At 47.6% G+C, this 22920-nt stretch overlaps 1 protein-coding gene across 1 annotated transcript in view; it reads left to right on the top strand.

The window, feature by feature from the left end:
* Positions 1 to 22920, top strand: part of MED27 (mediator complex subunit 27) — a 186712-nt gene that overhangs the window by 139848 nt on the left and 23944 nt on the right. Inside the window, exon 5 of the mRNA XM_010955894.3 lies at positions 16288 to 16395. Within this exon, the coding sequence (XP_010954196.1) occupies positions 16288 to 16395 (108 nt within the window). The remainder of the gene's footprint in view (positions 1 to 16287; positions 16396 to 22920) is intronic.

The raw sequence follows: 22920 nt of genomic DNA, 5'->3' as shown, positions 1-22920 counted from the left end.
CCATTCTGCCTGTTGCCCAGATCAAAGTTCTCGGAGTGGCCTCTGCCTCTTCTTTCTCTCAGATTGCACAGCCAATCCACTGGTAAATTTCTTGGGTTCTTGCTTGGAAGTATATCCAGAATATGATCCAGAATGTATTCTCACCAGCTCCACCGCACACCCCAGTTCAAGCTGCTGTCCTTTCTCACCTGGGGTATTGCAGCCTCCTCCCACGGGCCTCTCAGCTTCTACCCTGGCACCTCTGTGGCCTTGTCACACATCGTAATCATTTTGCAGCTAGAGTACTACTACTTTTGGAATGTCACTCTTCTGCCTAGAAGACTCTGCTGGCATTCCATCGCACTTAGAGATATCTTTACCACCGTGTCTAAGGCCCTTCACGATCCCCTTCCTTCCCCAAACTGTCTCCGACCCCATCTTCTACCACTTGCCCCCGGCTCGTGCTGCTCCAGCCACACTGGCCTACTCACTGCTCCTAGAGCACATCAGGCCTGCTCCAGCCTCAGGGCCTTTGCACCAGCTGTGCCCTCCAGCCCTGACTCTCTCCTTCACTTCCTGAAAGCCCCTGGTCTTCCCTGCCTGCACTGTTAAAATAGCACCCTACCCCAGCCCGTGCCATTCTGTCCCTCGTCTGCTCTATTTTTCTTCATAGTATTTTCACCATATGGCATGTTATTTATTAGCTCACTGTCCATCTCCACCATCCAGAATGCAAGCTCTTTGAAGGCAGAGATTTTGTATTATTCACCGCTGTATCCGCAGCGCCTAGAACAGTGCCTGGCATATGCTGGATGCCCAGTAAACATTTATTAAATGAATGGATGTGCTATTTGCAGTGTAATCTCACAGCAGCCCTCTGAGGTAGGTACGGCTCAGAAAGGCAAAAAATAAGTTACCATAGGCACGTAGCAAATAAGTAGCAGAGCTGAGGTTTAACCTCTGTCAGTTTGACTCCAAAGTGCATGTTCTTTCTTTTTTACTGCATGTCCTCCCATTTCTGGATGTTTCTGAGCCACTACCACATCTCCGAGAATTTTATTGTGCCTTTGAAGCCTTAACCATCTTGATTTTGTTCATCGCTGTCATCAAATAGTTTTCGAGCGTCTGCTTTCCACAGGCCTTGTGCCAGTCACAGAAGATAAAAGGAGTGTCAGTGCCTAGTTCCTGCCCTTCTACTCTCATTTTTGAGCAAATCCCCCGCTAGACTGAGTTCCCCTGGAAAAATATGTTATCAGATTCTTTCTTGTTCGTTGTCATCTTTCCAGGGCTTAGAACCATGCCTGGCACAAAGGAGGCACTCTGTTGATAGCTGCTGAATGAATGAATGAAGACAGGGGCACAGAAAAGTGCGGTGAGAGTTAACGTTCTTTGTTTTTGTTGTTTAATTCAATAAAGACCGGCTGGTGCTGCCCGCGTCAAGCATCTCAACCAGCGTCATTGAGACAATCGTTAAGCTCCGGGTGCTTGTTGGAAATGTCAGTTTCACCCCACAGCTAATAGGGTGAAAGGTGGGGGTGTGTCTGATTCAGATGGAGTTGGGTGGGGTCCACGCCTGGAGAAACCCACCGCTGCCTAGTGACAATACAGACTGCAGGAGACACTTCCCAGCCGGACCATCAGGAAGGAGTAAGCTGATGGAAGGGCCTTCCAAGCAGGGAGAGAGAAAAGTGAAAGGTGAGACTTGTCTTTAGATCCTAGAAAAGTCTGCCCCTGCCACCATGAATGTAATAATTCTAATAATTGCCACCACTTCCTCTGCCTGCCATGTGCTCGGAACTCTGGCCCTTTCACATACGCATATTGATGTGATTTTCGTACCAAACCCTCAACACAAGATGTTATCACCGCCTTATAGACAAGAACGCAGATTCAGAAGGTTGAATAACTCATTCAAGGTCATATGAAGTGGTGGAGCTGGGAGTTGAGATTCAGGAGGCACAAAGTCATGGTCTTTTCTGTCACCCTCTGTGCTGTCCATGGAAAGGTCACGTGGATTCAAAGAAGTACAAACTCCTAACACCTCTAGGTAACTGGGGGAAATGTACTGAAATGCGTCCAGTTTCCTATAAAGCTCCTTAAACGAATCATGGTTTTGATAACATTTGATTTTGATAGGAAATGCTTTCTGAATATACTCCTGACTTTGCCAGTTCTATTTTCTTCTTTCACACAGACTTTATCAAATGATTGTTTTGTTGATAAATTTAGTGCACAGTTGGGACTTATATGTAGATTGTACCTACCCTCAAAGGGAGAGAGGATTTTATAGTTTCCATTCATTCTCATTAAAATCAGAACATTTGCATCTTAACTTTTACATCTTGTTCCAGGAATTTTAAGCAGTCTGATTGTGTGGAAGTGGGTCGTATTAATTGCGAATGGGCGAGACATCTGCTCACTAACACAGAACGATTTTTTAAGCTCTATTTTGTTTTTATATATGATCTACCAGAGTGATTAAGTGAAGGCTGACGGTGATGCTGTTACAAGACAAGGAATTTCAGAGACTTATAATGTAACCATAAAAATGAATTTAAAAGTGAACCTTTGAAAGTTCTTGAACTGGGAGCAATTAAACATCTTAGAGTTGATAAATTTTTATCGGCACCCTGTCAGGGAGCCATTTTCTATCATCGGAGCCCCTGTTGTTCCGCTGCACAGTGGGCCCAGGTCCAGTGGGCTCCAGGCTCTGGGGTGAGGGAGCAGCGTTGCGGGGCCGTTGCTACCTGCAGGGAGCAAAGTGGGCAGGGAATGAGCTCAGGTTCTCAGGTGCAGCCTGGAGCACTAATTCTTCAGGAAGGTGATAAGCATGGTGAGTTTAGGCAGCGCTCACTGGTTAAAGAGACCTGGTCAAGCAGGTTCCTTTCTTGCAGTCATTCCAGAGCCTTCCCCTTGTACACCGCGGCTCCTCAAGAGGGGGGTGATGGCTACACAGCTTCCCCGACATACATGGCCACCCGACCCCTTTTCATGGAATACAGTTTGGGAAATGTCATGAGAATGCCCCAAGTACTATTTTAAAATTAGGAACTGAGGATCTGGTTGAGGCTGCCTTGGTCATGTGGTTTAATGTTGAGTCTCTGGCCCTCAGCCGGTAGCCTCAGCCATCTTCCCACTCTGGACCTTTCCAGACCTGGCTTTTTTCAGAGTTGTGGCTTCCAAGCCAGTGGTAGCACTGGCCCAGTCAGGGAGCAGAAGGGAAGCCGGGCCTCTGTGCATCCATGCTTGTTTTACTTGACAGAGAGGACGACAATATGTCATTGGGCAGCAGTGATTAGGGAAGGACAAGTAAAATATATAAAAGATGAAGAGTTCTAGAGGAAGTGACATTGTTCCTAAAGTGGTTTCCTGACCCTGATCCAGCACCTGCTTCCTGGAGGGGCTCAGTCAATATTTGTTGAATGAATAAATTGCTAGTACTCTGAGGCCTTTGCAAAAAAGATGCCTAATGTTGATACATCATCATATTCTTTTTCAGTTCAGTTTAGTTGCCAGTGTATTATAGTCTTACACCTTCTAGAATCAAAGGTTGAAACACCATAACTTTTCCTGCACCTAACAGATGCCCCTTTCATCCAGAAATATCTGCTGCGTGCTGCCTTGCCACAGAGCGAGTGTCCTGGGCATTGTGTTCCAGGAGTGGGAATGGGTTTGAGCTGATTGATCCAAACCTTTACTCCTTCTCTCCTGGAACCAGTGACAGAAAGCTGACAAATGTTAAGGGCTGATGTCTGCTACCCTGGAACCAAGCAAAGGTAGTTGACTCACAGAGGGGCAGAGGCTGAATGTGAACCTATGACCTTGACCGCATTAACTTCAGGCACCTCATCTGAAGCACCTGCGTCAGGGTAAGGGCGCGATCCCCGTCTTAACTGCTGAAATTCTTCTCCTTGTGCCTAGTGGTGCTGCTTTCCCGTTTCACCCCCTCCTTCTGCAGGATGTGGTTTGTTACCCAAAGGAAGGATCGCTTGCTCACCCTTGATGTGGGGAGATCATTTAGAGCACTTAATTGGTGCACTATTGCAATTAAGTTAGATTAATGAAAGGTAAATTCCAGTCTATACATGGGGAAAAACTCTCTTGTAAAGATCCTAATTAGTGTGTGTGTTTATTTAGCCTCTCATGGTTTAATTGCATCCCATCTTGCTATTTACAAACAGGCATCATTAAAGAGTAATGAGTGCGACGAGCATTAACACTAGCAGCACATGAGGTAGCTGGCGGTTGTGGGGGGAGGGAGGGATGCATGGGAAGTCTGCTGGTTTGTATTGTTTTCCCATGAAGGAGGATGCAAAACGGCCCTCTGAACCAGCCCGTGAGGGGAGGATGGAGCAGACATTATGCAAGGCGGCAGCTTGTCCTTTGGGTGTGGAGAGCTGGGCTGCTTTTAATTTGCTGCTGCGATGTAATCTGGAAGGTGAACACACTCACACGATTGTCTTGTGACCTTAGTTGAAGCTTTCTTTTCAGCCCTGCATCACAGGACATCTGCACTTCAAATCAATGAGGATTCCCTAGGATGCTGGAAAGGCTGTCCAAAATATGTTAGCTCCAATCCCTTCAGCAGCTTTTAAAAAGAAAGAAAGAAAGAAATCCAAATGTAAAAAAATTGAGAAATAAGTTTATGATATTTCACTGGCTCCCCAAATGTTTCATTCCAATTTTACATAATTTGCAGTCATTCTTGAAGTTACAAAGCAAGTTTATCTTTCAAGGTGGGTGCTTGATCATTTATATTCTGCTCTAACCTGATTTAAGGGTGGAAAAGCTAAGATTCCAAATGGGGTTACCAAGCAGAGGGAAGAGAGGAGAACCCGGAGATGAAATATGTTCCCGTCATTGCTTGCGTGAGCGTCTGATCCTTGCGTAAAGTAAGCGCTTCTGTGATATCACCAGGGAGCACATGTAGGGATAAGGTGGCGAAGCCCAGGAGGAAGTGTCCTAGAGCCCTGGCTGTATTCACTTGTAGGAGCAGAACTGTTAAACCCCTGTGCTTCAGTTTCCCCTTATGTTGTGGTTGTCGTTGCAAGCGGTTTTGTGAATGTGTTCTAGAGAAATGCAAATTGCTCTATTCAAACTACATTAAAGCCTTCGATTTCTGTAGGATTCCTAGGTGAGCTAAAGTCCAGAGTTTAACTTACTTAAAACAAGATTACAGAAATTCACAATTTTCAATACATTTTACGGTTTTCTTCAAAAAAAAAAAAAGTTTAATTTTAGGCTACCCTAAATAGAAGCAAAAACAAAAAAGTTTTTCAGCGTTCTGACCACTGCCTGTATTTAAGGACACAGCTTGCTGCGTTATCAAACCCGGGAGGACCCAGACAAGCTTGTGTGGGTGCCTTTTTTGTTGTTGTTAACTTGCAACTGTTCCATTTTCAGCTCACAGAACTGTGGGGCATATTTTCCCATTCATATTAATTGGATTTTAAAGTGACCTTGTCCATGTATTGATTTGAATTAAAATTTTCTCCATCGAGGTCAAGTTGGCCCACATCCTACAGTCGAAATATTAAAAAGCCAAGTGCTGCCTAACAGGGTATCGACAGAAGAAATGGAGATGTAACGGGGCCACCTGTGCCACAGAGGACACCGTTCTAATGCAGGTGGCAAGTGGCAGTTCTGCGTGGGGATCACCTTCTCCTGGACTTGAATCACGTCATCAGAGGGGCAGTTCCTGTTTAAGACTACGGACCTACCTTTTTCGGGAAAGACTGTCCCTGAGCTCCTCAGAGCCCAGGTAACGCTGCTCAGGTGCATGGGGTTAGGGTGAGGTTTCAGTTCGTCTGGATTCACGCAGGCCGCCTGGAAAATGAGGGTCCATCGTGATCGTTCATACACTTGAACGGCCTAACCCAGACCTCAGCTGGGAGTCCCAGCCTCCAAACTGCACATGTAACATCTCTCCACTTAGATGTTTCAGAAGTATCTTGAACTTCATAATTTCCCTGTCCCTGTCTCGCCCTCTGCTTCTCCAGCTTATCTCAATAGGTAGCAACACCACCTACCTGGTGCTCAAGCCAGAAACTCTAGGAGCTCCCTTAGTTTCTCCCTTTTCCTCAGCAAATCCTGTCTTAGAATTTTATCTTGATTCTGTCTGCAGTCTGTCAGCACCTCACCTCCTCTGCCGCCAGCGTCCTAGTCACGGTGGTCATTGTCCTCTCCTGTGGCCTCCCTGTTTCTTCTCTTCATCTCATCACGAAGCATCCAGGGACGTGTTTTTTTTTAAGCGCACATCAAACGTCATTTCTCTGCTGAAAGCCCTGCGGGGGTTTCCCACTTCACCCCGAGTGAAGCTAAACGCCGTATCCAAGCCTCGGCTCTTCCCGTGCACCTGGCCTGCCTCTGCCCCCCTGGCCCCTTTTCTCAGATGCCAGGGCCTTCCCTGCTTGAGGCCTTTACCGGGCCGCTCTGCCCGGCACTCTGCACGGGCTAGCTCGGCCTTTGGCGGTGGGTTTCAACCCAGTGGGAACCTGCCCCTTGCCCAGGCTTGTTGTCTTCTTAGCCCCTCACAGATGATATTATTTTGTTTGCTGTCTGCCCACCCTGCCCCCCGCCCCACACTGAGCGTGTTCGCTCATGTTTTGTTCCCTTAGACTAGTGCTTGGCGCGTAGTCGGTGTTCAGGACATATTTGAGTGAATTGATACCTGATCTAAATGTCATTTTTTCAGACATAAGTATTGCCTAAATAATCTCTTTAAGCTGTCCCCCTTTTGTTCATTTCCTTTCAAACTGTTTCTAAATTATCTATTTTTATTTATATACTTATTTGTTGTCTGTCTCTGCCGCTAGACCGTTAGCTCTCTGAAAGTCTCTTTTATCTCTGCGTACCTGATGCCCGGGCTGTGCACAATACGTGTTGACCAAGTAACCGTTGGGTGGAAGGAAGGGAGGAACTGGAAAGCAAGCCATCTGCGGTCCAGAGTGGCTCCAGGTTCCGCTTTGCATCTGCCTGTCTCCCCTCCCTCCTTCCCACCCTTATTTCTGCCCCTTCTCTTCCTACACAGCCTCCTTCTCCCAGGAGGGCTGTTTCTTGTTCCCAGTCTTTCCCATGTTCTCCAGTCCAGATTCTGGAATGAGGGAGGCAGTTTACCTGGCCTCGCCAGTATGGGCAGAGCCTTCCGTACCAGACCAGTGTGGGGTCCCCTTCAGACCCAGCACAGACTGGTCCTGCCCAGTACAGGAAACAGCTGCTTCCCAGGCAGCAGGCACGTTCAGCAAGACAGGGGCATCGAGCACGGGGGCTTCCTTACTGCCGTGCTCAGCGCAGGGGACAGGTAAAGGGTGTGGGCTGACGAGGAGTCCTCTTCACGTCCAGTAGGAGAGACTTGACACGTTCAGCATGTTCGAGAAAACAGTGGTCAGCTTCTCCTTCTGTCAGCTAACCCGTATCCCATCTCATTCCATAACATCTTTTTGGAATCAAGATTCCCTGTTCTGATACAGGCACCACCTTCTCCTTTTCCTAGAGGGGTTTATGTTGTATATTTGAACGTATGTTTTATAAATTAAAATGAACAGAATTCTGTTTTGATGATTTGGGGGATTTTTCATGACCCTGCAAGAGAGACCCCAAGGTAGCCAGAAACTAAGATCAGGAAACACAATTCTTCCCTGTTGTCTTTTTGTTTCTTTATGTTGTGTGTGAATTTTGTAACTGTTGAGGGGGACAGGAAGTGAGATGAGGGAGAAGACTGTGAGGAAGTTGATATTCATTGCATGAAATGGAAATGCCTTTTTTTTTTTTTCAAATTTTACCCTAAGTACATTTATTTATTTTTTATTGAAATATAGTCAGTTACAATGTGTCAGTTCTGGTGTACAGCACAATGTCCCAGTCATGCATAATACATACATATATTCGTTGGAAATGTCTTTCTTAACTCTTCCTTGTCATGAACACTGCTCATAAGACTTGGCAAGTGACTAAGTCCTTTATCACGAGATTCCCCTCCACCCAGGGCAGTTTTGACTTCAGACGAGAGAACTGAGTTCAGGAAGATCAGAAGTGCCCAAATTGGCATCAGTGGCTCCTTAGGAAGTGATGCAGGTCCACTCATCAATGGAATGAGCCACCTGGTGAGAAATAAACCTCATCTTATTAGACGAGGAGTTTCATAATTGCTCAAAACAATGACTGCCATGTAGTGAGTGCCCTAGCGACTCTCCTGGACACTTACTAGCACTGGCTGTCCAGTCCTTATAAAGGGTTCCATTTTAAACACAAGAAAGCAGAGCTCACGTAGGTTGGTTTTCCCAGAGCCACGCTGCTTTGTACGTGGCAGAGGCAGAATTTGAACTTGGGTCTCCTGGGCTCCAAAGCCCTGGCTCACACCCCTGCCCCCTGCTGCCTTTCCCTCTGACAAGGGCGTGGAGGGAGTAACGCCCCAGGACTGCTGAGGGCACACTTGCCAGGTTTGCATCATTGTGCTCAGCCCTTCTGGTGTCATTTCCTCCTCACAACCGCCTTATCCCGGGTCTGCAGGCGAGAAAACAGGGACTTCACAAACAAGGTAACTTGCCTCACTCAATTCACTCAGCCAGGAAGGGGCGGATCTCACATCTAAACTCAGACTGTTTTCCCCCCAGAATTCATAAACATCACCCTCACGCTCGTTTGCCTCGCTGGCGAGCTGGTTTTCTAACTGGCTGGCAGACAGAACCTAAAGTCGGCTTATCTGCCTTATTGTTCCAGGGTCTTTGTCAAGGGGGAGCTAGGATGCACCTCTTAAGGCTGTGTCGACTTTGTGTCTCAAATCTAGTCTGCCCATGGGCTTTCCGGTTTCCTTTTCCTTTTCTTTTATTGTGTTAACGTTGCGTCGCTTTTTATCATCAGAGGCACAACTGAACTAGCCTGTGGAGCGAAATAAGTGACCTTCAGCATAAAGGTCAGTTTTACCTTGACGATCCCTCGGGTTGCCCTCTTGTTTCCAAGGCACGCAGCCCGTTTGCTTTGTACGACTTGGTTGCTGGCCAGCTCTCCTCTGCGCCATGGCCGCCGCCTCCAAGCCGTGGCAACAGGTTTGTCTTCTCCACCTCAGCTTTGCCAGAGTTTCAGCCTTTTAGGGTAGGTCTGTCTCGGTTTTCTCCTGGCTCTTTCCAGTTTCACAGTTCTCCTAGAAAGAAGCAACAGCCAGTTTCCCTCTGCACCTCTCAGTTTCCCGCCGCGCGGCTGCTGCGGCTCCGCGAGGCCTGCTGTTGAGAGCACAGCTCCGCCCAGCACGGTTCTGCCGGGGCCGCACGTACCTGGCAGCTGTGCAGAAGTCAGAGTGCTAATTTTTTTTTTAAAAAACGCTCAAATTAGACAAAGCAAGTGTTTTAGTAGCATCGTATAGATGGCGTCAGGGGTGTGAGTATAAAGCCATTCGGGAGGGAAGCCAGGAGTCTTGCAAAGCAAGGTTTCGTGCCCCTTACCAGCATCGCCAAATATATGGCTGAGTGGGTAGAGGGTGGAATGACCCAAGGCTCTGCAGTCACCGATTCTTGTGATTTAGAGACCCTGGTGTGGGGTCAGGGACCAGGCGTGAGAAGGGGAAACAGCAGGAAGTGGGCATCCAGCCCTGCGCAGGAAAGCAGTGACCTTGCCCTCAAGTCTTTCTGAACCTCAGCTTCCTCCTACGAAGATGAACGTAAGACACCTGCCTGGGCTGTATCACAGGTTCTTAGATGGAGGAGGAAGCTGTGGCCCTGTGGGCACACCCCAGTCCTCATCATGGAGCCAGGGGGGCATCTGCAGTGTTCTGGGGAGGACCCCCAGGGGTCAGGGGAGAGCTCGGGGGGACACGTTTTCCAGGTCACATCTGAGAACATCTCTTGGAGGAATGTTCCACAAGACATCATTTGAGGGGGTGCTCCTCTGTACAACCAACCCCACCTTTCCAAACATCGGGTAAAGTGGACAGGTGCCAAACCAAGCATTTTCTGGTCAGTGACGCGGCACCCCCCTCCCCAAAACTCCTCGAGTGCACGGTGAGCCCCACGTGGTATAGCACCACATACCCTCCAGTGAGTTCAGCCGTAAGTCAGATGTAGCACCTCCTTCGAGGGAGGAGCCATATTTGATACCTCTTCACCTCCCTAGGCTTCCGTTTACCCCTTTGAAAATTGGAGAGTTGGAGAAAATGACTTTAAAACTCCCCAGGTCTAAAGTTACATGATTCTCTGAATCAGTCTTTGCGTCGCATGATAAATACGTTTATTCGTTCCATAAATAAATGCTTATTGGGGTCCTTCACTTTATCCTCATCTTTCTTTGGAATTAGGACAAACAGAGGTCCTTAGTACCGCACTGAAGAAAGACTATTCGTGAACCTCCTTTAGGTACTCCCGTCTGCCCCCCTCTCCCCACCTCCTTTTCTAACTACACTTTGAAAAAACATCACTTCAGGTACAGCAGACCCCTTAAGGACACTTGCATGATAGACTTTTACCTTGTTTGTGTCTAGAAACTAACATTTGTGGACACGTATGTATACGTGTGGCTGCTGCTTTTTTTTTCATACCCCTCCCCGCAGAGCAGAGCCCAGCAGTGCAGCCTGTGTCTGGGTGCCGGATGCTGTGCTCCCCGCTCCACCCCCACGCGTGCTTTATGCCGGGCCAGGGGCTGCCGTATCTGGTTCTGGGTTCTTCATGCAAATAAACTTTTGGTCGGCTCACCTCCCCTGTATCCCAGACACAGACACTGCTCAGGTTCAGAGTGCCTTCCCCCTGCACCTGCTTCTCTCACCGCCTAAGCCCACGTGGGCTGCCAGTGTAGATAATGTCTCAGCTACCAGATTTGTTACTTACGCGTTAGATCGCAGCTGGCCGCAGAGCAGAACTGAGTATTTCTGCTGTTACCCTCAACTTTCCTCCCACTCTGTGACTTGCCTTGCCACAGTGAACTAGACGTTCTCTGAATGCAATACAGCTTGGCAGGCAACTGCTGTAGATCGGATAGAGAAGACCACCAATTCAGGCACGGCTGCCCCCACACGGAGGAGGCTGTGCCAGCATTTTTAGGGCACTTCTTGGAAGGTGCCGGCGGGCTGGGCGCCAGCCCAGCATCTTCCTTTCCAAGCACCTTTCAAGCAACCTTGGTTCCTGCTGAGGAAGCACAGGGCTTCCTTCCACTCTTCACAACTTGCCATTTGAACACTCATGGGACAGACGCAGGAGGAGTAGTGAGTGAGCTGCTCAGTAGAGAAGATGTGTTACCTTGGCAACAGCAAGCCGGCTTCATTACCAGATGGCATTAGCTTTATTTGTGGGATCCCAAAGCAGTTGCCAAGCACCGACCTGTAGCCCCACCACCGGGCGTTTGGCCTCCCTCCATGGCCAGCGTCGGCTAGTTGGTAGAATGGTGTCCGTTGGCATGTATCTGGTGCACCGCCTTATCGGCCTACCAGAACTTCAAGGTCACTGCAACCCAGTGCATCCAGATACCTTAGGACCCGGCGCAGTGCAGATGCACGAGACTCTGAATCATTACAGAGTGACCTGCGGGCGGGAGGGAACATGCGTGAAGCTCCACCTTGAGGGCCAGGCTCGAGGGCTTGTGGGGCCCTTCCCACCGCGCCGCCTCTGAGCACAGCTGTCAGGCTGTGTCGTGTGCCACGCCCGTGGCCACGCGTGTCTCCTGTGAATCGTCACACTTCATTTCCTCAGTAGGCCCCTCTGCGTTTTACAGCTGCGTGAACAAGGATGGGAGGTGGTCTGACTTGCCCTTGGTCACACTGCCCGTAAGTGGCAGGTGTGGCACTGAGTCCTGGTGTACTTGACCTTCACACTGATGGCCTCCTCTGGGAGCCAGCAAGATCAGCCCGAGTGGCAGCTTCGTACCTCCCCCCAGACTGCCCTGCACCCCAGGTTTGCAGACTCTCAGCCGTCATTGAACAGGAGCACGTTTTTGTTCAGACCTCCAGGCCCAGCACCACTGTCACCTTTAGCCCCAGGTGTGACAGCAGGAGTGGCAGTTTCACTGGACTGGAGACAGCAGCCGCTCTGGTTCCAGCTTTGATGTTAACAGGCTTCAGATCATTTTGCCTCTGCAAAGTCCAGACAAGGGTTTGGGCCGGGTAACATTGCTGCCTCTGGAGTGTCATCTGTGCCAGGCCCTCTGCCGCACCCCTTTTCAAGACCTGATTCCAAATGTGCTGGATTCCAGAACGTGAAAATGTTAAACATCAAAATTGTGTATGCAGTTTCATTGTGACCACGTTAAAAATGCAGAAAGCCATAAATCTGTGCATATTCAACCTAGGTGAATACCAGGGTCTTTTCTGGCTGTGTGAAAAATAAGAATTGACAAGCTTCATAGAGCTTGACAAGTTTGAAAGATAGTAAATGTAAACCGGAGCAAGACTTCATGGCACTGATGGTGCATAAACTGCTGCAGCCCGGGATGGGCACAGGCCGTCCGGGTGTTCTTGGTGAGCCGCCACGCTTGTGCACCCCCCCACCCCGCTGGGGTGCACGTCTGTGCGGTCACAGCGCCTGGAGGGCAGAGAGAAGCCGCCAGCCCCAGGACTCCGGAGCAAACTGGGCAGGCGGAGTGGAGGAAGGTGTGACGGGGTGGAGGTGGCGGTGGAGGTGAGAGGTATGACTGGAGTCTCTAATTTTTTTTTTTTTAGAAAAGAAAACAAAACACTTGAACCTCAGTGTACAAATGAATATAGGATAAGGGAAAAAAAAGTAGAAAGGAAAAGGAAAAATTACTCTCATCCAGAATCATAAAATAAAAAACAAAAATTTTAACGTATCAAAAATTATTTGCCCCTCTTGCCCTGGTTGTGGTCTTGAAATAGCTTCTCCTGAGGAAGAGAACCAGAGCTGCTGGAGGAAACGGCTGATTTATGACCTCGGGAGGGAATTGCACAGATCGGGCCTGGAATGTGATACTCCAGACAGCAAGGAATCCATCACAGAGACTAGGGTGTGATGAAAGGGTCCAGCCTCAAAAAGATGCCCACCAGCCACAGACAGGACGAACTGAACATCAGTAAGAGTAATAATTGCATCAGATAAAAATACACCAAATGTATTTGACTCTTTGAGTTTATAATAACGTTAAGGGGAGAGAAAACCAAGCCATCTGCATTGGAAGGAAACTAGTGAACCAATAAGTTGTTTGAAAACTGGTAAGTAAAGGGAAAGGACTGAGCATTTATCCTGCCTTTCCGATATGATAAACGCTCCCACTGGGTAACCAATTAGCAGATAGGGGAAGTTTTTTAATAAAACTGTTCCAATTAATAAACAAAGACAGGATGATGGCATTGGAAAATAACCATCTGCAACCCTTGGTGAATTAATGGGTCAGCAGCCACCAGCATCACGCACTGAGCCGCCTGATCGCGCGTGCCTCCTGTTGGTAGACTGTAACACCGCTCGTGAAGTGGTCTTGCCCAAAAAAATCAAGCCTGAATCTCATCTAATTACCAATTTACAGAAAATACAGAGTAAGGAGGAACATGTAAAGTACGCCATCAGCAAAATCCAGACTGTGGGAAACTAGAAAAAATGACCCAGTCTCTTCAACAAATAAAATTGTGGGGTGGGGAGGCAGTTGGGAGACAGATCCCGTAGTTTAGGAGAGACTGACAAGACATGTCAGCCAGTCACACTATGTCGATCATATTCAGATCCTGGTACGAGCAGACCTTAAAAATACAGCTCTTATGAGACGCTGGAGATTTGCACGCCGACTCGGCTGCAGGTCTGGTGATACAGGAGAGCTCCTGTTGCTTTACGTGCGGGGTAGCCCCATGGTCATGCTGTCTTGTTTTCAGGGCCCTCTCTTTTACAGATGCAGGCTGAGCTATTTATAGAGAAAACGATGCCATGACTGTTACTTGCTTCAAGATAATACAGGAAGGGAAATGTAGGTGAGGGAGTAGGGAAAACAAAGATTTGCCAAGAGCTGTGATTGTTGACATGGGGGTGGGTCCATGGGGGTTTCTTTATGCTATTTCGTTTTCTTCTGTATATTTTTTAAGTATTCCATAATAAGAAGTTTAAAGCAATTAATTGAGTCAGTACTTCTGGGAGCGGGGTAGATTCAATTTCGTTTTGTTTTGATTTGGTGGCACCCATTGCTAACAAGAGTGGAGTGAAATAAGTGTGTACGGTTCTACGAATCTATCCTCAGGAAATAGTTCCAATCACACCAAACGCTTGGTGAACAAAAGGCACACTGCAGCCATGTTAAGGTTGGAGAAAACTGGAAGCGGCTCATGTCCAGCAACAGGAGCGTGGGGAAAGAAGTTACAGCATATCCACTCAGTAGAATGCCATGCCGCATGTAACGCCATTTTTGAAGACTGCACAGCAGTATGGAACAATGTTTAACATCATAACTTTAAATAAAATTTTGATTTGAAATTATATAGTTAGTTTCGATTATAGATGTGAAAAATTCAAAAACCGTAAATCTTTGATAATAAAAAGATTGAAAGGAAGTACCCCCAATTTTATTGGCAGTTATCTGTGGATGGAAAGACTGTGAAGAATTCTTTTCTTTTTTCCTCTAATTTAAAATGTTTCCATCATGAACATTTATTAACTTTTTTTTTACTATTAGTTAACTTTAAAAGACCAAAATTCACTTTTAAAAACAAAAAAATGAAATATAACATTTCTCGTATCTTTAGTGTGTGGGTTTTTGTTTGTCTGTTTTTTCCTGAATTCCGTCTTCAGAAACTTGAGAAACTCCTAAGGGAATTCATCAAAGTCAGCTAGATTGTGTTCCCTTAAGGAAACAGTTGCTTAGTTGTCTCTTGTTATCGTCAAAGAGAGTTAAAATGTGCAGTTGAAAGTGGTGGCCCTGTTGGAAGAGGTAGCTTGGACCTTCACTGTAAACCAGCGAGAGGCTATTTAATTTCAGTGCTTATGACCACAAACTGTAGCCTGCCGGGTTCCTTGCCCTCCCTGCCTGCCTCCCGGCAGACTGCCTGTAAACTAGAGACAGTTTCTGTTTCTACCTAGGTGGCTTATTGGCATCCATAAATAGCAATTTCCAATTATACTAGAGATGAGCCATGAAATGTCACACGGTGTAGCAGTATTTAAAGTACTCCCCAGAAATAAGATACTTTTATTAACATTCTCTTAAATGTGAATAAGTCTATCATCTCTTTTTCTTACCCTGTTGATATTCTGTACCATTTTGGGCATATAGAAACAGGTCAGCCCAGCACTAGACATAGTAAAGGAATCGGTTGTTAGTAATGTTCACTGATACCCAGGATAACCAAGGAGAGAGGACCATTGTTTTGGGGGACAGTAGATTAAGAACTGCACGGAATCGGAAAATGAGGGGAGGAGGCTGGGAGGCAGCACCGCGGGAAGGGCCTGCACGTTGTGGCTGCAGGAGCGAGGCTTCATTTGGGGCGGCGGTGCTTGGCTTGGTCCGGCAGGGCTCCTTCTAGCCCGTCTGTGATGCCAGGACCTCCCGGGGCAGCCTGGACAGCGGGCCTTGGGCTGGGTCCTGCGCTGAGTCTGCCTTGAGGGTCTCATCTAGGAAATGAAAAGAGGCTTGACAGAGTGCCCGATGGCTTACGTGAGCCCCTGAAAGAAAGGACGGTGCCCTTCCTGTTCTGGGGGCCGAGCCTGCTCAGCAGGCACAGCCAGGCGCTGCTTCCCTGGCATATGTGACACTGCACTTTTTTTAGGTTGTTTTGTTTTTTTTTTTTAATCTATAATGTGTGCTTAGGTTCTAAGAGAGTAAAAGCACTTATATGTGTTTCCAGGATCATGTTCCATTTTGGAGATAAAATTCAGCTACCTTTCCCTTACCTTCAGAAGAGCTCCACTTTCTACCAGCAGTTATCAATAGATAGTTCAGCCAGGGGCATTTGGTGCCCGCCTTCCCCACTCCCCACTGTACTCTGCATATTCCACGGGTGTGCATAGGGTCATGACATAATATGAAGACAAATGTTTTCACTGAATGCCAGAATCATAGGATAGCCTTTGAAGAAGGTAATCCTAAGACAGAAAAAAAAAAAAAAAAAAAGGGAAATTTACTTTATCCAGCTGATAGCCAACATTTGGAACTTATCCTGAGAATTTATAAGCCAAGGTTATAAATAAATTCAGGGTAGTTAAATGAGTTGGGACCTGCACCCTGTTTAATGCCTTAGGATGCGAGCACCAGGGGCACCATCGTGCCTCCATCCATGAGGCCTCTGGGGCATCTCTCGGAAGCAGGAGGGAGGTGATCCTTTCTTCTCGTGATCTTGCCTGGTTCAGGTGGTTTGCCTGTCGAGGTGTAAGCTTTCATGTTTGCATGCACGTGTTTTGACAGGTGACCTTGGGGAAGGTGTTGAAAGTGATTGTCGTCATGCGAAGCCTGTTCATTGATCGAACGATAGTAAAGGGGTATAATGAAAACGTGTACACAGAAGATGGCAAGGTAAGCGTTCTGCAGTCTTTTGTTTTGTTTTTCCCTTTATTTTCTGTATCCCAGAGCAAATGTAGTCAAGCCCCAGATGAATGACATTAAACACTAGCAATCATAGCTGAAATGATCAACAAGCACAGATTTATCAGTAGGAGGCTGAACGCTTTACAAAACACATTTCTCTCTCCCCCCTTGCATTTTTCATCAAGCCTCTGCTTTTTCCTTTAAGCCTGATGCCCTTAGTTGAATTTCTAATTTATCACCTTAGACCCAGTTGCCTCATTAAATGTGTCTGCTGAGGGAATGGATTTCTTCCTTTCTGTCTTTCTCTTTTTCTTTCTTTCTTCCTTTCCCTTTTTCTTTTTTCTTTCTTTCTTCTCTTTCTTTCTCTCTTTCTTTTTCTTGCCTATTCATGCAGCACATCAGTAGGCCAGGGTTCAGCATTTTGCTTTTCCTAGAACCACGAGGAAAATTCGACTTAGTTTGACATGCAACCTGATGATGCGCTCGTCCCGTGAAACTAACGCCTGGCCCCCGGAGTTTGCTTAGCCGCAGCCATGCCTGTTGAGCCCTACAACTGAAAAATGATACGTTATTTCCACGGGTGGCTTGTTTCATGGGCAGTTCACCCTTGTGGACCCCTGGTTTCTCTTGACTGCACACTCTCCATATGGCTCTATAGAGAGCATCGGAGGATGCTGATGGGAGCTGACAGCCCCCATTTGTGTCTGCTACCAGGGAGTAATGAGCATTCTGCCAGAGACACCCACCCAGGTTCACTCTGGTCACTTCCTGGCACTGAGCCCCCATCTTCCACTCTCCCTGGAGCTTTCCCTTTTCCTCGTGAATCCCATTAAAACTTAAAAGTTTGTTATTAGCAGCACTTACGACCAACGGCCATGTTATAATGAGGATAGAATGTTCTTCAGAAGCAGGTGATGAAGGTAGCTTAGCATATAACAGCGTGTGATACAGGTGTGTTCCATAGAGAACGAGGTTTGTACTTTGAACAGGTGACCCACGTTTCCCCGTTTCCACATTCCACGTGAATGTTGTCAACCTGGGAAGGGACCTGACTCCAGGATCCCTGCCGAGTGTCTCATAAACCTCCCCGTTGATAGTAAAGCATTCCTTGAGGGAAGACTTCCTTTTTAGTTTTAGAGAAACCAAAATATCTTTGGAACAAGTGTGGAGAATGAGGTAGGTAAGTGGGGCAAGTGTGATCTGTGGTGTGCAGGACTCACAAACCCTGATGGCAGTGCTAAGCAGGGAACTGCAGACCACTCAGCCGCAGCAGGAGCGGCGCGGGGGCAGCGGGTGCCCTGTCCAGGAGCCCCTGAGTCGGTGCTTACGTAGAGACGTGGTTCTCGTGCCTCTGTTCAAGATTTACGAGGGGGAGGGTACGGCTCAGTGGTAGAGCGCATGCCTAGCGTGCGCAAGGTCCTGGGTTCAAACCCCAGTACTTCCATTAAAAATAAATCAAAAAAAAAAAAAAAAAAAAACTCCTCCCAAAATCTTTAAAAATAAATAAAATTTTTTTCAAGATTTACAACCGTACGGTCATACCTGGTGTGAAACACAGCCCTGGCTCTCCACAGACTTACAAGTGACCTGGGGAAATAAGGAACAAGTACATAAAAGCTGGGTGATAACAACGGCCATGCTGCGAGAGACACCAAGTCCCGGGTGCACGTGAAGCCTGCTCTGAGCTTGGCTTGTAAGCGGTGGAGATTTGGCTGCTTTGCAGGATATCGCTAACATATTTACTTACCTGCCCCATACTGAGAATGTCCGAAATAATACGAGCACTTTGCCACCTGCTTACTGCTCAGTAGATGATTACTAGTGTCACTTTTACTCTGCACTTAAAACAGGAGAATTAGAAAACAGCCTCATGAGCACACCTCCAGAGTTTCTCTCCGATCACCCCTCCTTGGCTGCTACGGGAAGTCCCTTCTCGCCCGTCTGTCCCGTGGCTCCCAGGTTTTGGGGGTTCAGTTCCCTTCCACCCATGCCCCTTGGCCATTCTCATCCGTCCCTGTGGTGTCATGTGCCCCTCAACTCCCACGGGGATCACTCTTGATTTGTGTCGAGGTCAGACCTCTCCTCCGCAGGTGGACCTCGAGTTCAGCCTGTCCAGATCTGCACTCAGCTCCCCCTGCTGTTCCTTATCCCGGGTAACTGTACCCCCAGCGGCTCAGCCTTCCTTCCCCTCCCTCACGTGTAGCCTGAGCGTGGGATGTGACGAGTCTCCCTCTTTACCCCTGCAGTTGGGCCCCCCCCCCGTCCATCCCCTTTTCCCCCAGATTCTCATTACCTCGCTGCTGAGCAGCTGCACCAGCCTGCTCACCTCTAGTCTCCAGTCGTGCTTCCCTCCTCCAGTCTGTCCTACATGTGGCCTCCAGAGCTGTCTTCCTAAAACACACGTGCAGCGGCATGATTTCCTGCTTTGTGCCATCTCCCTGCTACCCAAAGCACAAAAGAGGGATATTAGTAGATGTTTGGCACAAAGCAGTCCGTGGTCAAAAAAGTTCGAGAAATCCTGGGTTTGAGAATGTTCAGTAGGTTTCTTCATAGTAGAAATTCTTCGTTTGCTTATGTGCCTTAAGAATCTCCCAAGAAGGGTATATATAGTATGCAGTATTTTCCTAACTTCTTTGACCATCAGTTTTTTAATTCTTTCATTATTCTTAGAGCATATTATGACACTGGCATTTGGCAAAACACGCTTCTGAAAACTCTGGCTTGTAGAATAAAATCCAGACTCCTTGACAAGGCACAGAAGTGCCATGATCTGGCCCCTGCCTGCCTTTCTGACCTCACCTGCCATCATTCTCTCTGTACATTTTGTCTTACTTTCCAGGCTTTTATGCTACTTTTGGCTCCCAGAACATGCCAGATTCCTTCATATGCTTGCACCTGCTCTGTGCCCTTGACCTGAGATGCTTGCCCTTCCTGTCCACCTGACAAACTTACTCTTCCCTTCACGCTGGCTGAATGTTGTCTTCCTTCTCGTCCTGTCCCCAGTTCCCCAGAGGCCTCTTCTAGGAACATGGGCTCTGGGGATGGCAGGGCTGGGTCTGCCTCTGCTTACAGCACAAATCACTGTCGTCACTAATACAGCATAGCATTGTGCACAGGCTTTTTCTAGTGCCAGAGTGAGTGCATCCTGACTCGTTATTGGCACTTCTATCCTGCAATTAATAAAAATACAAGCACACTCCATGTCTGGTCTGGTAGGCATTGTGCTGAGCAAATTTTGCATTGGTTATCAAATCCTAGGTACTGCTTTTAGACTCATCTCCCAGGTCAGGAAACCGAGACCCAGAACGGTAAAGGGACTTGCCCACAGTCACACACCGAGCCAGACCTCAGCCCTCTGTCTGCCAGGAGCTCCTCCAGGGCCCAGGATCCCGTCCTGAGACTCTCTCCCGGGATATACCTCAGTGCCTGCAGCACAGCAGAGTAATAACGTGTGGGAGGGGATAATGAAGGAGCCTCCTGGGGATGCGAAAATGTTCTAGCTGGGATGGAGGAGTGGAGAATCAAACATTAGAGATGGGCACTAAACGAAGCAGCAGAGAGCGAAGTTGCAAATAAAGAATGAAGGAGACACATGTGTGCACCCAGGTCACGTTGTCCTGGTGAGAGAGGAGCGTGGTTGTCTGTGCGCCAGAAGGAGAAGGAGTGTGTGTCTGGGAACCTGAGTTCTACTGACTCGTGTCATCAGTGTGATACAGGAGGCCTCCTGCTCCGTTTTACAGCTCCTCCATCGGCCCTGGAGATGAGCAGGGACTCTGAAAAGAGGGAGAGCAAGATTGAGAGGCCCGGGTCCATTTGTTATTTTAAAGGTACACTAACCACATTTGGCAGAGAAGTGCTCAAATGACCACTCTGTCCAGAATCGAATCCTAGTCAATCTGATTAGCCCCCTTTTTTCATTGTACTTTACAAATGATAAAAATAAAATCACGCAGACATTATTAGAGTTCCATTTTTAGGACTGACACTGGCATATGTGAACTTATGTATTTATATACATATAAGCGTCAATGCAGTTAATGTGCTGGAAGGTCTAGCACATCCCAAGTAAGATGCAGCATCTGGAAGGAGCCACTGGAGCCCGCGGTGTGGTCTCTGGGAACAAACTGGCGCCTGCAGTTTTGCTGTCCCGAAGGTGCAGCCCTGCGTCTGCTGAGTCAGTGTCTAAGCAGTTGCCTGGGGGCTGGGGGGGGGGCGGGGCGGGGCAGGGGACTGCTGCAGCCTCTGAGGGCAGGGCCCCTGGTGCAGCGGGCGTGGCTTAGAAGGCCTCGCCTCCTCCCGCCGGTGCTGTCGTCTGCGCCTTCCAAGCCCAGAGCAGCCGGCTTCTGAAAGGTTTAGTTACCCGTCCTGCTACAACAGTGGTCCCACTAATTTCCAGCTCGGGCGGGTTTTTGCCTGTTAGAATCCCAGCAAGCCTGTCTGCCACTTCGCACTGACAGCCACCACCACCACCCTAATCATCGTGTCTCTTTCCCTGTGATGCATCTTTTTGATGCCGAGCACCGGTAGACTAATCCCGCTAATAAAATTAAAATATGCTGTTGAGACTTACCAGCCCTCTCGTCACTGTCATCGGGGAGGAGCAAGGAGCCATGCATCAGCATGTTAAAAGGCAGGTTTAAGTTGGTACCTGACTATTGTCCTGACTTTATACTAGGCAGACTTAACTGAAAAAAATATCAGTGTCTCCGCTGAGTTTGTCTTACTAGGGGATTTTAGGTTATGTTAATGCTATAGCTTCATTAATTACCCCATATCAATAAAAAAGGCAGCTTTTAGCCTCCTAGCGCAAGAGAGGAGAAGAAATGGTGGTATCAAAGGGAACCTTCAAAGACAGCCAGAGCTGTCTCCAGGGTAATTTCTGATCCCGCACTCTTCCCACTTCAAAGTTGGATGTGTGTGTGTGTTTGGGTCGAGGGGGCTGGGGGAGGCTTGAATCTGATTTCTCTAATAAGTGTTGGCGTCAGCCCCGTTTGATATTAGATGCAGGGAACATTTTGATTTGTTATAGCCTTTGAAATTGTTCAGACGACCTTCAGAAAAATGGCCTCTTGTTCCTTAAGGGGGAAGGGTGAAAGCTGGGGAAGGGGAATCCGGTTTCATTCATATGCAGAGGATGCCCTGAAATTGTGCTTTCAGCAGTTTTTTAGTAACAAATGTATGTCCTGATTGAAAGTGAAAAGTTGAAGAATAACAGACCTGTGAAACTTGTTCACTTTTTTATTCTCCAGGGGAGGGTGGGCAGACTTAAGCAGATGACCAAATTGAAGCTTATGGTTCTGAAAACTTGGCTAAACCATGGAGAAATCTGTCCCCATTGCTGGTTGATAGCATCCTACCCTTACTGACACGTCACCTGTTAACCTTGCAGGACGAAGCTGATAGTAACTAAGAGCTTTAAAAGTTGAAGCCCCTGTGAGGCTTATGAGTTTTATTTGGAGATGTCAGTTTTAGATCATTTATAGTTCATGGTGCTATTTTTTGAAATGAAGAATTGATAACGTTTCTGATAAGCTGCCATAATTCTCACTTGCTGCCGAATGCATTTTAATGGTGATGATTGTCACATCAGCAGGGCTGGGAGATTTGTCCTGTTGAACTTTGCATGAGTGCTCCCCACCCCCACCCCCGTAGCTGTGACAGCATAGGGGGCACATTGAGTCAACGTGCCTTCCCAGTTCTAGCTGCAGGGCCGTCTTCCTCCCAGGCTAAGAGCTCGGCCTCTGGAGACACCCGGTTTAGAATTCTCAACCACATACTGTGATGTTGGAAAAGTTGCTTAACTTCTTGGAGCCTGATTTTCCTCATCTGTGAATTGGAAGTGATTTTATCATCCTCACGAGATTGCTAGGAGACTTTAGAAAGATAACTCAGGCACAGTGCAAGCTAAATGCACAGTCGTCAGTGAATGGTATCCGCCCTCACTGGCTGCACCAGAAATGCTGGTGGAGGTGGGCGTCTTCAGAGTCAGCATTCCTTTGCCTGCTGATTTGAGGACATTCCGATTTTTCTTTTCAGTGAGTAAATTTGACTATCACTGTTGTCTCCAGTTCATCTTGTGCATCAAGAGGACCTTTGATGTCTGGCATGTAACCTGAGAGCAGACGTGTCTGTGCTAAAGCAGTTGGTCATCTGTGGGGTTTGTTTCCATTTTACGTGAGAAGAGACCACGTTCTCACCCCTAAAGTACTCATTCCAGTCCCCAGAGTCCCGGAGGCTGCTCCTAAGACTGCAGATTCAGCCACGATTACCATAAGTTTGGCTTTTCCATTTTAAAATCTTTCTAATGCTTACCCAGAATACCGAGGGGTGCTTGCCTTTCTTTTTTCTGACACTTCAGAATAATTTCTTATTCATCAGGCTGAAAGTTTGTAGCTTCTAGAATTCTCCTTTTTGAATATTGCAGCCAGCAAAAAATCAGTAGCCATGTCCTCCTTTGCAGCAAAGAGGCTGAAGCTAATAAACATTCACTTGGATCAGCCCCGGCCCTGAGGA

The sequence above is a fragment of the Camelus bactrianus genome, chromosome 4 (assembly GCF_048773025.1).
Source record: "Camelus bactrianus isolate YW-2024 breed Bactrian camel chromosome 4, ASM4877302v1, whole genome shotgun sequence".
Classification (NCBI taxonomy): Eukaryota; Metazoa; Chordata; class Mammalia; order Artiodactyla; family Camelidae; genus Camelus; species Camelus bactrianus.
The sequence above is the reverse complement of the archived record's forward strand: the minus strand, read 5'-3'. Positions and strand labels throughout refer to the sequence as shown.